The 16,739-nt window shown below is 37.1% G+C and overlaps 1 protein-coding gene across 3 annotated transcripts; it reads right to left on the bottom strand.

The window, feature by feature from the left end:
* Window positions 1-5,900: 5,900 nt before the first annotated feature.
* On the bottom strand, window positions 5,901-15,882 carry LOC127625334 (cilia- and flagella-associated protein 300-like). Of its 3 annotated transcripts, XM_052100571.1 has the most exons (8): window positions 15,763-15,835; window positions 12,389-12,515; window positions 8,039-8,120; window positions 7,312-7,384; window positions 7,010-7,167; window positions 6,747-6,919; window positions 6,505-6,571; window positions 5,901-6,267 (listed from the first exon to the last, which is right to left on the bottom strand). In XM_052100571.1, exons 3-8 carry the CDS (start codon window positions 8,114-8,116, stop codon window positions 6,118-6,120), a joined length of 699 nt encoding a protein of 232 aa, XP_051956531.1. In that variant the 5' UTR covers window positions 8,117-8,120; window positions 12,389-12,515; window positions 15,763-15,835; the 3' UTR covers window positions 5,901-6,117. The 3 variants fall into 3 exon arrangements, with proteins under 3 accessions (XP_051956531.1, XP_051956529.1, XP_051956530.1); XM_052100569.1 differs by lacking the exon at window positions 12,389-12,515 and having other exon boundaries at window positions 15,763-15,882; XM_052100570.1 differs by lacking the exon at window positions 15,763-15,835 and having other exon boundaries at window positions 12,389-12,855.
* Between the last annotated feature and the right edge of the window lie 857 nt (window positions 15,883-16,739).

The raw sequence follows: 16,739 nt of genomic DNA on the forward strand, positions 1-16,739 counted from the left end.
TCCAAACACGGTTAGTGGAATTATGACCAAAAAGTTCTATTTTGGTCTCATCTGACCACATGACTTTCTCCCATGACTCCTCTGGATCATCCAAAAGGTCATTGGCAAACTTAAGACGGGCCTTGACATGTGCTGGTTTAAGCAGGGGAACCTTCCGTGCCATGCATGATTTCAAACCATGACGTCTTAGTGTATTACCAACAGTAACCTTGGAAACGGTGGTCCCAGCTCTTTTCAGGTCATTGACCAGCTCCTTCTGTGTAGTTCCGGGCTGATTTCTCACCTTTCTTAGGATCATTGAGACCCCACGAGGTGAGATCTTGCATGGGGCCCCAGTCCGAGTGAGATTGACAGTCATGTTTAGCTTCTTCCATTTTCTAATGATTGCTCCAACAGTGGACCTTTTTTCACCAAGCTGCTTGGCAATTTCCCCGTAGCCCTTTCCAGCCTTGTGGAGGTGTACAATTTTGTCTCTAGTGTCTTTGGACAGCTCTTTGGTCTTGGCCATGTTAGTAGTTGGATTCTTACTGATTGTATGGGGTGGACAGGTGTCTTTATGCAGCTAACGACCTCAAACAGGTGCATCTAATTTAGGATAATAAATGGAGTGGAGGTGGACATTTTAAAGGCAGACTAACAGGTCTTTGAGGGTCAGAATTCTAGCTTATAGACAGGTGTTCAAATACTTATTTGCAGCTGTATCATACAAATAAATAGTTAAAAAATCATACATTGTGATTTCTGGATTTTATTTTTTAGATTATGTCTCTCACAGTGGACATGCACCTACGATGACAATTTCAGACCCCTCCATGATTTCTAAGTGGGAGAACTTGCAAAATAGCAGGGTGTTCAAATACTTATTTTCCTCACTGTACATTCTCCCAAAATAGCCCTTTTCCTCTTCAAAGCACACACATTATGCACAACCGCTTCCCTGTGGTAAGCGATGCATTATATCGTACGGTGAGCAAACCAAATTGCCCTCTGTCCCATTATGCGGACGCGTGGCAAGCCCCAACGGCATTTTAGAATGGGTGCAAAAAACGATCGAACATGGCTATACGATCCAATTTGCTCGCCGGCCACCCCGTTTCAATGGCATTCTGTCTTCCACGGTTTCGTCAGAAAAAGCACCAGTGTTACGAGCCGAAATACACAATCTAATCATGAAAAACACGATTGAGATTGTGCCAAATTGTCAAGCACAAAAAGGGTTTTACAGCCATTATTTTCTTGTCCCAAAGAGAGACGGCGGACTTGCCTCCAATCCTGGAGACATTTAAATCGCTCACTTATAAAGCGCCCATTCAAAATTATTACTCAGAAACGGATTCTATCACATGTACGCCCACACGATTGGTTTGCGTCGATATATCTGAAGGATGCGTACTTCCATGTCCAAATTGTACAACACCACAGGATGTTTTTGAGATTCGCGTTCAAGGGAACAGCGTATCAATTCAAAGTCCTGCCCTTCGGACTGTCTCTGGCTCCTCGCACATCTACGAAGTGCATCAATCCGGTTCTCGCTCCTCTGAGACTGAGCGACATGCGCATCTTGAACTACCTCGACGATAAGCTGTTACTAGCACAATCAGAGGCTTTGTTATGCCAACACAGAGACTTACTGCTTCAACATCTAAACAGCTTGGGCCTCAATGTAAACTGGGCGAAGAGCACGCTCTCACCCACCTAAAATATCTCCATTTTGGGAGTCCACCTCGACTCCACGAGAAATATTCGGCAAAGCAGAAATCAACCTATTTGCCTCAGTGGAGAATGCCCACTGTCCCCTTTGGTATTCGAAGTCCCAAGCCCCATTGGAAACAGATGTAATGGCACACAAATGGCAGGTGAAACGCAAATACGCGTTTCCACTTGTATGCCTGATCCACTCTGTCATATGCAAAGTCCGGGAGGACAAGGAAACGGTTCTATCAGTTGCGCCGAAATGGCCCAACCAGCCATGGTTTCCGGAGATGCTGTACAGCCCACCATGGGAAATACTGCTGAGGAGGGATCTCCTCTCTCAGGCGCACAGCACAATCTGGCAGCCCCAGCTGTGGAACCTGCATGTTTGGCCACTGAACGGAGCACACTATACGTGCCAGAAATGACGCATTCAGTCATGAACACCATTTTACAAGCCAGACACCATTTCCACAAGACGCCTCAATGCACTTAAATGGAAGGTTCCCATTTAACCCCTCACATAGTGTCCCTCACATAGTAAGGACCCAGTAAACTGCCCCATACAGGAAATTCTAATAGTTCTTCAAGAGCGGTTAGACGTAGGACTCACCCCATCAACGCTCAAAGTATATGTGTCAACTATATACATGAAGCCAGCACCTTTATAGGCAAGCATGATTTAATCATAAAGTTCCTAAAAGGAACAAGACAATTAAACCCGCCTCTCAAGGAGCAGGTGGTTCACCTTCAGGCCTTCTTCCCTCCTCCATTTAATTCAGATGAGGAACAATCATTGCAATTGTTATGCTCTGTGCGGGCGCTACATACATATGTTGCACGTACTTGCCAGTTCAGACTGTCTGATCAGCTCTTTATATGCTATTGAGGACGTACAAATGGAATGTCCATCTCCAAGCAAAGACTTTCTCACTGGATTGTCAATGCAATTACCCTGGCTTACGAATCGCAGGGTCAGACTTGCCCAATTGGTGTTAAAGCACACTCAACTAGAGGATGAATGGATGAATGGTGTGTGCTTACAAGACATATGTTTTGCATTAGGATGGTTCTAGCAAAAAACGCACACAAAGTTTTACAACCTAGACTTAACATCACTTTCTTCACAAGTCCTCTCTGTTTGGAGCACTTGCTAATAATTGGCCATATATATATACAGATAGATAGATAGATAGATAGATAGATAGATAGATAGATAGATAGACAGATAGATAGATAGATAGATAGATAGATAGATAGATAGATAGATAGATAGATAGATAGATAGATAGATAGATAGATAGATAGATAGATAGATAGATAGATAGATACATGCATACATACATGCATACATACATACATACATACATACTTACTTGTGCCCCCTTTTTAAGTATGGGCTCTGCATCATTTATGCCTGCTAAAAAAGCCAGGCTGTTATAATTCCACAAGTCACAAGCACTTCATTATAAATAAACTCCCTTCCTGGCCGGGTTCATAAGGAGTAATTCATACTATATGGCTATAGCTCATATATTCATTATGACTGCTCTCCTCCTGGCCATCATGAGGATCACTCACTGCAGCATACACATGACGGTCGTCGTCCCATAAGACTGTGCCACCATGTTTCCTCTCTAGAAAGTTATGTTGTGTAGTGTGGCGTGATGGGATTCTGTTCCCCATATGTGTTATTAAAGACAATGTCAAGTGGACTGAGTCGTAAGGGAACGTTTCGGTTACGTACGTAACCATGGTTCCATGAGACGAAGGGAACGAGACATTGCAAACACTAGCTGCAACACAAGACTCAGATTTGCTATGCGCTCCTTGTGCTCAGTCAGAAATGGTGTCTGTGCACCTGTTTTATAGCAGTCAGTTCGTGCCGAAACGGGTGGTCAGTTTCGCACCAAAACAGGTGGGGCTCTAATAACATAGACAATATTAGAATATTGGCGTTATTATAGAGAGGTTTCAAATAGGTTGTGTATGAAGGCACTCCCCATATGCGTTAGTAAACTCAATATCTCGTTCCCTTCTTCTCAGGGAACCAAGGTTATGTATGTAAACGAGACGATCTTCTGCTCTGTTGGAGTAATGAGACATGGATCAATAAAGTACTTTTCTAATAATTACATGCCCACTCTAGACATGCAATGTGGAATTGACCTTTGAGCTAATTTAGGGGTCCTTTCTGATTTTATATTTATTTGAGAATGATGGCTGATACAAATAATTTTTTCAAGTGCTCCACAATCATTGTTCCTTATTATTAGAATTGTATTTATCATTAAATTGCAAAATTCTGTTAAAAATAAACAAAAATTGTAAAACTAACATTAAAAGATCAATTCTTTATTAGACAAAATGGTGGACGGCAACACATTTCCAATTTGCATAAGCATATTTTATAACTGTAAAGGAATTTTCACTAGTAAGAATGTTGATTTTAGATATCTCTTTAAAAATTATTCCCAGTCAGATTAATAATTGCAGATATCTTTTTCCCCCCAATTTGGAATGCCCAATTCCCAATGCGCTCTTAAGTCCTCGTGGTGGCGTAGTGACTCACCTCAATCCAGGTGGCAGAGGACGAATCTCAGTTCCCTCCACGTCTGAGACCATCAACACGCACATCTTATCACATGGCTTGTTCAGCACATTACCGCAGAGACATAATGCGTGTGGAGGCTTCACGCCATCCACCATGGCAACTCAGAAAGCGAACCACATTATAGTGACCACGAGGAGGTTACCCCATGTGACTCTACCCTCCCTAGCAACTGGGCCAATTTGGTTGCTTAGGAGACCTGGCTGGAGTCACTCAGCACACCCTGGATTCAAGATCACGACTCCAGGGGAGGCAGTCAACATCTTTACTCGCTGAGCTACCCAGGCCCTGCAACATTGCAGATATCTTAAATGTTAATTATGACTAGTCAAAAATGCTAGACATCTAGACAGTTAGCGTTAGCAAGTAACCTCTGTCCGTAAACTACGTCCAATGTGGTGACGCATAGCTCTAGCTCCGCCCCCCAACATCCACCATGAGACTTATTTTTTATTATTAATATTTATATTAGTTATTGTCAGTAATTACAACAGTCAATCAAAAACAGAAAGCCAGGAGGACCGAGAAATAAAAGAATACATAAAGGAAAACCTAATTTGACATTTCTGTAAGCAAAGGCAAATTTGGGGTTTACATACCTGTAACAGGAAATAAATTCATGATGGAAGTCCAGAATTTCACTGGAGGAGCACAACTCCAAAACTGTCCTGAAGCTGAGGTACACTGCTGCAGTGTGCTTTCCTCTGGCCAAATATCTTGTTCGACCATTCAAAAATGCTCTTTAATGTAAAACAATATGAATAATCACCATTTACTTAACCCATGTGTGACCTTTGGGACATTTTTGTCTTTTTAATTTTAGATTTCGATTATTTTTCGATGATTGCTAATGCCAACGGCATTCATTTTGCCAAAGGTGTGTATTTTTGGGGGAAATTTTGATATTTCAACCTCAGTTCCTATAGTACATCTAAAATACACTGTACACAAAATAGTTACACTCAGGACCTTCAGGACACAAATGTCCCAATTGAAACACATTCAAAATGCAATATTTGATCCCAGTGCCATTAAAGCATAATATTATGAATTCTATGATATTATGCTTTCATTCTGGAGCCCGGCTTCAAAATTTACATTGTTTATATTTTCCACCAGATGGTGCAATTTTTCTCATGTTTAGCCTATGGAGCAAACACATGCTTTTTTTCCTATTTTCTGATTGCTGTATTATATATAGAACACTGCAGGCCAATTTAATAAATGATGCAGCTACAATTGTGTAGGTGTGTTGGTATGGATGTCAGAATGTGTTTTGTATGTGCGTATTGAAAAATGTGTGTGTGTGGGTGTGTAAAAAATAACAGTGGCATTAAGTAAACAAACTGGCAGTTAAAGGGTTAAAATTCTGAAAATATATGAATATTTGGTAGATATGATCAGGACTGATGTTGGTTTAAAAGAATCAGTAAAAAATAAATATTAATATACAATATTTTTATGGCAGTTTTTTGACTAGGACTCTTTTGTCTTCTAAGGTACTGAGTGTTTTTTTGTTTTATTTTATCTGACACTGCACAAAGAAAAATTAAGCATTAAAATCAGTTTATTAGAACTACATCAAACACTTCCCACTTTTCAAACATGAAACTACAATCATATTTCAGAAGTTGTTTACAATTCCCATATCAACAGGCTCAAATTTCTAAGGGTTATTAATACATTTTCTGACAGTACTTAATAAATTCTTGATGAGCCAAATGACTATGTACATAAATGGGTAGTAGGCTATATAATAGTGGACTTATGGCTCTGGGTGTATTTTGTAATAATGATGTCTCAGCGATATTATACTAGAATGATGGCAGTACATTTCCTGAAATGTCCCCTATACCAAATGAGTGGTACAGGACATACACATGCCTTTTGAATGGATCAATACAGAGGTAAGAAAATGTTTGTTCATTTTCTGTTGCAGATGGGTAGCACAATCCATCACGATCCTAATAAACAAACATAACATGCTATTTATGATACACTGTCACTCTGTCTTTAATAATTTTAGCATTTTTAACTATCAAGTCATATTCTTTTCATTGCCAATGATTACAGTGAATAAAAACGTTATGTTGCTCTGTAAAGTTTTAATAGGCTAATTTCTTTGATTATTTACATACAACATCATTAGCATTCAAGTTGCTTAATGATAATGGCAAAAAAGGAATGTGTAAGGTACGTACATAAGCAGAGACTTTGAAGATCGTCGAGACCACAATTATCTCTTTCGTGTCTGGATCCTTCTGAACACTGTGGAAGACACATGTTTGTCATATGACTGTCATGCATTTGATCAGGCTTCATGCATGTGATTTAATCATGCATTTGCGTTTAAGATAGCGGGTCTGTGCATTCAAGTTCACTATTTGTCCTCCTTAAATGTGAATGTAACGTAAAAATGGAACAATTTGTGTACAATTCTCACCTGACCAAATCTTTGTATATTATTTTTCCTGTCTCAATGTAAGGATCAATAATATCCTCATATTGGCAAAGTTCACCTCCCAAGACTATATGTTTGAACAGTCTGAACAGAAACTCCTGACGATCACTTGGACTAATAATGTGATAATTGTCAGAGTCCTCTTCAAGCAAAATCTGTCAACATGACAATAAAATACATTTTTAAACATTCCAGCTATGCTTCAGAGCATAAATTGTAATAATAAGTTATAAAATGATCCATACCATTCTTAACTCATCAAAGTCAGGGTATATTTCATGGTAACATTTGATAATGTGACCAGAGGGATGCAAAATTCCCTTGGAGTAAATTGGATCAAATATATCCACTGACACTTTTGAACAGGGAACAACGTCAACTTTTACATGTGTGATGTCTCTGCCTGTAAATGGGTAAAAAGTTTTTAGCCCATATGAAAAGAGATGTGAAGATAACAGAAAACATTGTGAATGAATACCAATTCACAATTTTAATTTAAAGCAGCAGTGCTGCTATCTCATCATGCATACACCATACATCAACATACCCAGCGGTGTCCATGATCCAGAGGTGTCAAGTACCTTTAAATTGTTCTTCACACAGGGATCTTGAAAGAAGTTCTGAAAGAAATTACTGTTGACAATTCCTTTGTAATGTTGAAGTAAAATATGTAAGGAATAATGTATGGTCAGCCTGTCATTATTGCAAAATTATTCCAGACAGGTTGATCAGTATCATCCGGAAGGGGTGTATTTTGTAATAATTATTGGCTGAAAGTACATTATCCCACTTAGAACATGGCTACTTTAATAAATAAGTAGATAAATTAACTATATTGAATATTTATATATTGATTTGTATATTTCTGTAAAGGGATTAATGGAAAGGAGGCGAGCGCCTTCTTGACAATATAAACAATGGTTTAATGAAAAACTAAACAAAAAGATAAACGCACAAAGGTCTCTCTCTCTCTCTCTCTCTCTCTCACCGCAGCCTCCGGTCGGCCTTTATCCCTCTTGGAGGCTTGATTAGCCTGATTAGGGGCCGGGTGTGCAGCATCACGACCCGGCCCCGCCCTCCGCCCTGTCACAATTACTATATTGAATATTACTATAATATTGGGAATATTTAGGAGATAGGTTGCAGGGACAATTGTCAAATAGCAGTCAATATACAAAAACATTTCACCACAGAATGCTGTGTTTAAACATTTAGAACCAAGTTTCCCAGAGGGCTTTGTAATAAAAGGTTTAAAGTAATGTGCAAATATTTACCAAGGCAAAGTCATTCCCCCTATAAGACTGGAAAGGTTGGTCAAAGTTGAATGCCTGGGTGGTTAATCGACCCTGCATGGACCTAAATGGCAACACAATTAACAAACATGTGAAATATATATATTTGTAAAGCTTAGGCTGACTGAAAGTTTTCTTTTATAATGGATAATTGACAGTCTACATTTTATGATAGAAAATGCTCATTTTCTTGCTGAAATACAAACCATAGGCTAAATTACAATTATGTTGTTTATTTTTTACTGCGTGTCCAAAATATTTTTATAGTATACTAAATAAAAACCCAGAACTTAAATAACTTCAGCAGTTACAATTGAAATTGAAATGCAAGAAACAATTTCTCATCAAATTATTTCAGTCTTAAAAATGAGCCTTGAACGCTAACAATTAAATATACCCCTGTGTGTAATTTGCTGTTTTGCTTTGTTTTTCGGGTAGGCTATTAGTTTGCGGACTGAAATAACCTTCATATTTCAAGTAAAATAGCAGTAGTGTGACATGGATGGATGTAAATCAGGGGTTCTCAACGTGAACGGTGATGCCAGGGGCACTGAGAGCAAATTAGTAGAGAGTGGGATGTTAGGCTACAAATGGGGGGGCGTTTATCAGTCATGTTAATCAAATCTATCGTCAAGTTCCTGTTTGCATTAAAATGCTTATCTAGACTCCATTATTCTGGTTGGTATGCAGTTGTACCACGCTTCATCTGATTCTAAGTCTAGCGATGCATCTGAAGTATCTGGTTTAGCGGTGTCAAATAGACAGGCAAAGTCATAACCTTGGCTAATGCACTTGTATGGCTCTGTAGGTGGATACGGCTCAATGGAAATTGCAGCGCGAGCCCAAAGCAGGTGTGTTTTTACTCACAGACTGTCTCAAGCTCTTAAACGTGCACCTCTGATCATTGCAGCACTGCGAGAACCAGTGAGAAGCACGGCACGAGACTCGGAAACCATTAGAATTTGGCACAGAATTCTACATCACCACCCTTGAATTGACTATACTAACACTAACTGGACTTTAGGCAGAAATGGATTAATAATACATATTATCATATCACTACTTCAGCTCTATTCAATTTGTCATAGGCACTCATAGGGGAGTGAGGGATCACAGCACCCTAACCACAACCTCCACAGTTTTAGCAATAAATGCGTTTAGTTAATATGCATTATTAATAAAAATTGTATATCCTTTCTTATATGATAAAATTAGAACTTTCCTGACCCATGACTTATAAAATATGTTAAAAATATATTTATTGAAATGTTTTCTTCTTTATCTTATTTATGTATACATTTTGGATGGTTTATATATATATATATATATATATATATATATATATATATATATATATATATATATATTTTCATTCAAATGTACTTAATGATTATATTCATACATTGCTTGATCTTATATAACATTTTTTTTAGAAAAAACTCCTGATCTGAAACGATTTCACCATAATGCCATTGGACCAGCTTAAATACGGGACAAATCGCATCCCGTATTTATTCATTTATCTTTAAATACGGGACGATTTATCGGGACGGGTCGCAACCACTGATCTATATATATAACTGGATAGCTCATGACGTCACAACAGTGAAGCTACTGCGCCGCCATCTTGGTATTCCCTAACATTCTGTACTCCTATGTGTCTCAATGGGAAATCGTCTGTTTTGGTGAGTAATTTGTACCCATCCAGTCACATTAAAACACATTTCTTATGTCTGCATACACTGTATCACAATGCAATCTTCCTAAATATGTAATTCATTATTTAATTTGACTTTAATTTCCCCCCCCTGCTTATTCTATATGTGAGCGTGTTATGTTACTCTTTATTGCAGCAGCATTACGTTCAGCGGCGCACGTGCGCACGTGTTTCAATAGAAACAAGTTTAAGAAACTGAGGTAAGATATCGGTAGACATTTTCAAACATATTTTTTGCAGGCTTTAAAGTTTTTATTCTGAATACATAATTATGTTTTGTAGCTTTTGTTTACGTTGAACGTGCATTGTGGTTATTTTCTTAGGATAAATGAATATTAGCTATGCAGCTAACGTTAACTTAGTGAGTTATACTGTTATTCATTGTGGTTATTTTCCTAAGTCAGCTTTTTTGGTCAAGCTGAATATCTAATTGCAGATCAACACCGGTTACATATGATAAATATAATGTGGGCTTTCATTAATTCTCTGTGTGTGATTTGTACTTTTTGCAGTGCAGGCCTGAATACGGTTCAGCTCACGGGCATCATTTATAAAGTGATCAATTGGAATAGACGAGGAGCAGGGCAGGACTGGTAATCTGGACTACCGGACATTTTTCCGGTTGACCGACAAACTTTGGGGCCGATCAGGGTGGACTGGCCATCGGGAGAACCGAGCGGGTCGCTGTGTCGGCCGCGATAATCTAAAACGAGCCGCCGCGTTAGCGAACACTACCCCCAACAACTTTTTGACAGTTATGTCAAATCCGGGCCGATTCTCTTTCCAGTCCAGCCCTGAAAAGGTGCACATGGATATTGTTGAAGTTAAACAAGGTAAATTTGCCGTTTGGATTTCAATAAACATCGCACTGAATGCTAGATAAAACTGGAATTGGTTTGCAACAGGAGGAAAAGCTGTATGAGGAGTCAGCCTGGCTTCACTGAAGAGCTGTTTTAACAGAGTAAAAAATATTATACTGTCTGTTTTTATTTGCAGTGAAGATACTTTTGCAACATGCAGTATTGGCTAGTTGATTTTACGAACGTTCCATGATTGTCAGACGTCACTGGTGGGCGATGGTATTTCCGGTCTAACGCTACGTTAGGTTCATCGACGACGCCGGTAACTGTCAGGTAAGACTAGGACCAGATAAACATGGCTTTCTACACCAGATCCCTTCAACATCTGCCAAGGATAACGATAAATGACGTACACCGAATAATTCAAGCGTCATCATCGGCTCCCAAGAGCAAGAGGGAAAAGGGTTTCAAGATATACGTCTCTTCATTCATTGACAATTATGAAGGTAAGTTATGCTATGTCTTTAGCTAGCTGTAGCCCTAACGTTAGCGATGATGCTAGGTGACGTTAGGCTAGAAAGTAACCTTTACAAAATACTTATTAAACGATTAATTTTAGTTGTTTGACATGTGGTTTATTATATGTTCATTTTACTATCTGACATTGAATAAATGTATGGGCGTTTCTTCAACAAGGGGCATTTTTAGGCTTGTGAAGTTGAATAAAAAAACTTGTTCAAAAGTCACGTAACACCGTCTCATAAGTTTAAATTATTTGTCTAGTTTTAAGGTCTGTAAGAGGACAAACTTAGATTACAAGAGAAGTTATGAGACTGTGTTAGTCTCAGTAACTAAGAAGTTATGAGTTATTCTGTTTTTAGATAACAGCAGTGAAATGTCATTTCCACCACATCTCAATGCTGTTATTTAAAAACAGAATAACTTATGTCAGTCAAGAATTGTCTAGGGTCATTTTTGTAACTAGTTTTATCAGTTTTTCCACAATGTACAATAATTATACATTTGTCAATGAGATAAATTAACTGCCCTAAGGACCAAACGGTGAACAGTACACCTGTCACACTCTGAAACGTAATACTGGTTTGGGCAAGAGCTTATTAGAAAATAAATGACTTGCATTTTTATATTAAGTAGAGCATGATCTCAGTAAATTGTGGATACATTTTTAATGTGTGATGAGAACTTTTAAATATTTTTTAAAAATGTGGGTGGTGATGGAAATTACAATGAATTAACGTGAATGTAGAGAAACAGTGAGATGTTTATTAGAAAAACAATTAAACTCATCACACTCAGTAAACTCAATTCACAAAGCCATTAAACATAACCACAACTGTTTTTAGTGTAGTGCTGAGTTTGATGTATACAACTGATTTGTCTCACAGATGAACGGTTACAGTGCGTGTAAATAACTGACACAACTTATGGCAAGGCAAAAATATAAGCAATAAATGATGTAACAAAATTGAATTTTCATTCATCTAAATGAAATCAATTAATATAAAAGTATAATTTAGAAATAAAAATAATATTATAATCTAAATATAAAAAGTATTGTAATGTATTATAATATAAAAAGTATTACACAAATCTATTCTTGCAATCCATATCAATTGTACTTTGGTCATATTTTTAAAAAATGACATTTTTGGTTACAAAGTACATAAAAGTGCCCATAGTCTAAGAATCACCCATATACTAATGACTTGTGTTGTTCAGTTATATGTATTGACAGTATTTGGTTATCCCCAGTATCAAGTAAAGACAGACAGGGAGAGTCAGCATCCGTGCTACCTGTCATAGATCTTTGAGGAAACATGAGAAACCTCACACCATCAGAGTAGGATGAAAGACAGTTCAGTTGTTCGTCTGATCCAACCAGTTCTGTTCTGGGGCTTCAATTTGGCAATGATGGGTTAAACTGGCAAACAAATGTATAATTACCTAAACAAGTTGAACATCTTAGACAACTATCTAGCTAGCCAAACGTTTGAAGTAGGTAACACTATGATGACACGTGCCTGCCCTATTAGTGTTCTAGTAGACCTACCATTCCTATGTGAAACCCCAGAAGCTGGTTGTTGAGACAGTTGCTTTGCTGTTTATATTGTGTTGTGTTTAACTTACTTTCTTACTAACCCTAAAGTAACCTCATTCTCTAACTCATAGTAGCTAACTTGAAAAATAATGCAAAATGCACTTTTGACTTTTAGATATCTGATCAGTTTGTGATCTCTGCTGATTATAACACACTTTTTTGTTTTTTAAAAGATTGTCCTAGAAGACTCCACTCCTGTTCAGCTCTATGAGGTTCAGTGCTCCTGTGTGGCTGGCAGAGCCTTAATCATAATGTTGCATTACTGTATCAGACTGTACAAAACATGTGTTTGTGTGAAAATCAATGTAAATAGTTCTCTTTAAGAAATGCACATGTATGTACATAAACAACAAACCTATACAAGGTACCTTTTGTTATTATGAATTCAGTGTTAGTAGTTATTAGATTATATTAAATTTTATTGTCATTTAGCAGAGTACAGGTACAGAGCCAATGAAATGCAGTTGACATCCAACCAGAAGTGCAAAGAAGCATTAAAATACTGTTGAGTACTGTATTATGTGCAGTTATGTGGACTAGTTATCTACAAACTCATAACATACAAAATGTCAAACGTTGCATCACAATGTTACAATTATAGGAGCCATGTTATTGTTGAGTGTAGTATGACAGCTTGTGTCTTTGTATAATAAATGTCTGAATTAACTCATGTATTTGTGTTCCTCCTGGCAGTGTAAAAGACAATAAATGACATGTAAACATTGTCAATATTTCAGACAATTTTCTGAAAGGTATATCACAAGATACAAAAAACAAACAGCATAGTAAATTACAAAATATATAAGCAGTATATGGAAGCTCATAGAGAAAAATACAGTCCTTGGCGCTGGTAAACAAAAATTGTTCCACTCAAAGACATGGCACAGCTCCTTGAACAAGTTTTCGGCGTCCTGTGGTTATGATGAAATCTTCTAGCTTAAAATGTCGACTGCATACCCGGGTGTTATCGGTAGGAGTGAAGTTCTCGCGTCTTATCTTGACTAGCCACGTACCTCAGGCTGATGCGGAAAACGATGAAAACTTCGGAATTATACCTCGATGAAACGGCACATCGAGGAACACTACAATGTAATTTAGAGTTGCCAATTTGATACTGATATGTAAGACGTTTCTTATTTACTGTTAACATTTTACATACGGTACTCGCTGATAGCTTGCCACTCACTCTTCCACAACATCTACATCGGAAATACCGGTAGTAACCTAAACCGGAAGTCCCCCCGCCCACCACGCAGATTTCGAACGTTCGTCGCGTCACCTGTGCACATAGCGAATAAGTCTCATAAAATTACTGTGTTTCAGATAGTTATAACATTTAATATTAATAGAAAAGTTGACCCAAATATGTAAATTCTGTCATCATATACTCAACCTCATGTCCTTCCAAATCCATGTGACTCTTTTGCAGAACCCCCAAAAATGTATTTTGTATTCCATATAATGAAAGTAAATGGTGAGCAAAATAGCTTGTTTTGGTCACCAATGGCTTTCATTATATGGACAAATTTTTTTTTTTTAAATGTCATCTTTTGTGTTCCACAGAAAAAGTCATACAGGTTTGGAAGGACATGAGGTTGAGTAAATAGCTGTACGTGAAGGTCTTAAGTTGGGGTATAAAGTTCAAGGCTTCAGTAACTACTAGTTAGTTTGCAACTAAGTTGGTGCTTAATTTGGTTGCTCCACCTGTTCTTTAAGTCAATTTTTTTATGTACTTGGAAGCTTTTGTTATTGAACAAATAAATATGTATGATTTCCTTGAGTGTGCATATGTCAATAAACCTATTTCTGATTATGATTTAAAATATCAGGGGATTGTTGAAATAATTAAATGCTCACAAGCTGGTATGTACATGTTCCAGAAATGAATGCAAATGGATAATTCCATTAAGTAAAGGTAAATTAATGTGTGTGTGTGTGTGTGTGTGTATATATATATATATATACATACACACACACACACTACATATGAACTTGTGTGTGTATACTATGCTACATTTTTATATTTGGTTCTGGATTTATTCTAAGAGGTACTGTCTAGTTACAATATCAACACAAAGCTAGTCGTTTTTATTAACTTTAAAATTTGTTGATGTGCATGCACCCCCTAAATTAGTTCACATTTACTATATAATCTAGTCAGAAATGGTTAATAATGTTGGCAAATTATGCAGATGTATAATTTGTCAACATTATGAACAATGAGCATCAACAGATTTAAACTATGAAGGCAGAGAAACATTGCATCCTGTAACAATCTGCAGATGGATAACTTTGCTTTAAAAAGGGGTATTAATACACTTTGGTGTTGTATTTTTACTGTTGATTATTAAAGATTATGATCGTTATGGACACTCTACTTGGGGATAACGACTAATGTGTGCTTAATATGTACATAGTCATAAATTACAACCTGTGGGCACTTTAGCCACATCCTTAAGTTGAGTGTTGTTTCGCGGTTAAACGCTGCACATGCCGCGATGCCCTCTGTCGGTAGGGAATAGTAAGATGGCCGCTAGAGCACTTCCGGTAGCTTCACCTACTGCTGGCAGTTTAGAATTCTATGAGCTATCCAGTTATATATATAGATCAGTGGTCGCAACCCTAATTATAGACAACCTTACTGTGGTTGATATTGTAAATTTGCATACACCCAACTCAAAATCAATGCTGTAATGTTTGCAATGCAGAATTAGCATTTTAGTTGGACAAAATATGCAATATTATTGGTCTTTTCACTTATTTTTTTTTTTAAATATAATAACAATATCACTGTTATTATTAGTTTTGCCTTTTCATTTTATAGGCCCCATATAGCCCTCCATCTGTGTAAATGTAAGAAACGCAAGGTTTGGTCTAACATTCATGACGCGTAAGCCTGCTTAATTTATAAGCAAAAGTTTAAATTATGTTTAAGTTATAAAATGATGTAATGCATCCAGGTTGCACCGAGCAAATTAAGGGGGCATCGGCTTCTTTTGGGCATCTTGCAAACTAGTAATAATCTCCAGTTACAAATATGATAATACTTAATAGGAGACCATATTCTTACCATTTCATCAGGAGTTCTGATGTCTTGGGATCGTGCTGAAACGTAAACCTTTTTGTGGAAAGTAGATTGAAAGTGTACGCTTGTTCAAACGAAAGATTGTGTTCCGCCATGTGGCTTGTTGTCGATGTGTTACCATGACAACTAGAAATCGTTCCTCTACTACAGCGCGATATTACGTCATTTTTTTTTTTTTTTTTTTTTTATTGAGAAAACGTTAAAGGGAAATACAGAGACATTTGAATCCGTGAAACAAACAAACAAACAAAAAAAAAAAAATCACAATTCTGCATCTTATTTCACATATCAATCATCTTTCTAATACATTAAGTACCCTTTTCAACAGTTTTGATGTCTTTAGAGCTTTACGGTTGTTTTGTATTGAAGTTAGAGAGTTATAAAACATCTTCAAATCAGTGGAAAATAGTCTAACATTTGGTACAGTGGATATACATTTTGCTTTATGTATATGATATTTTCCAAATAAAATGAGAAGTTTCGTTATATTATTCATTTCCAATAAATCAGAGTTACAATCCATAAACAAGACCATTACCTCAGTTTTTGTGACAAATTTATAAAATAACTCAAAAAGAAACCAAGAAACTTGGGACCAAAATAAATTAGGATATTACGTCATAACAACATGTCCAACATTTCGTGGACATGTTGTTACGTTTCAAACGGCTATGTTTTTAACACTATGCGTTTCTGTAGTTTATATGTAAAACGTAACAACATTCATTCAACATATTTATTAAAGGAAAAGGTGAGACAGGATTCAACATAAACAGCCAGTTTTACTTATTGTTTTATCTAAATGTATCTTCGTAGAAGTAGTAGCATAATTCTTCCATGTGGCTTTTAAAGCTGGCAGCTAGGGGGTTTAGTTATTTTTAGTTCTTTATATAATATATTGCATACTCAGCAGAACTGTCTAATGTCCAACAGATGTGTTCTGACAATGACAAAGAAATTCT

This window comes from Xyrauchen texanus, chromosome 31, assembly GCF_025860055.1.
Source record: "Xyrauchen texanus isolate HMW12.3.18 chromosome 31, RBS_HiC_50CHRs, whole genome shotgun sequence".
NCBI classification, from domain to species: Eukaryota; Metazoa; Chordata; class Actinopteri; order Cypriniformes; family Catostomidae; genus Xyrauchen; species Xyrauchen texanus.

What these genes read in the sequence shown, in the direction of transcription:
- LOC127625334 (XM_052100569.1), bottom strand. Translation starts at nt 15,872, where the DNA reads ATGGCGGAACACAATCTTTCGTTTGAACAAGCGTACACTTTCAATCTA. An exon ending in TCAGAACTCCTGATGAAATG is followed by an intron (nt 8,121 to 15,762) that starts GTAAGAATATGG and finishes GTTGCCATTTAG; the next exon opens with GTCCATGCAGGGTCGATTAA. An exon ending in TCTTCAAAGTCTCTGCTTAT is followed by an intron (nt 6,268 to 6,504) that starts GTACGTACCTTA and finishes TTTGTTTATTAG; the next exon opens with GATCGTGATGGATTGTGCTA.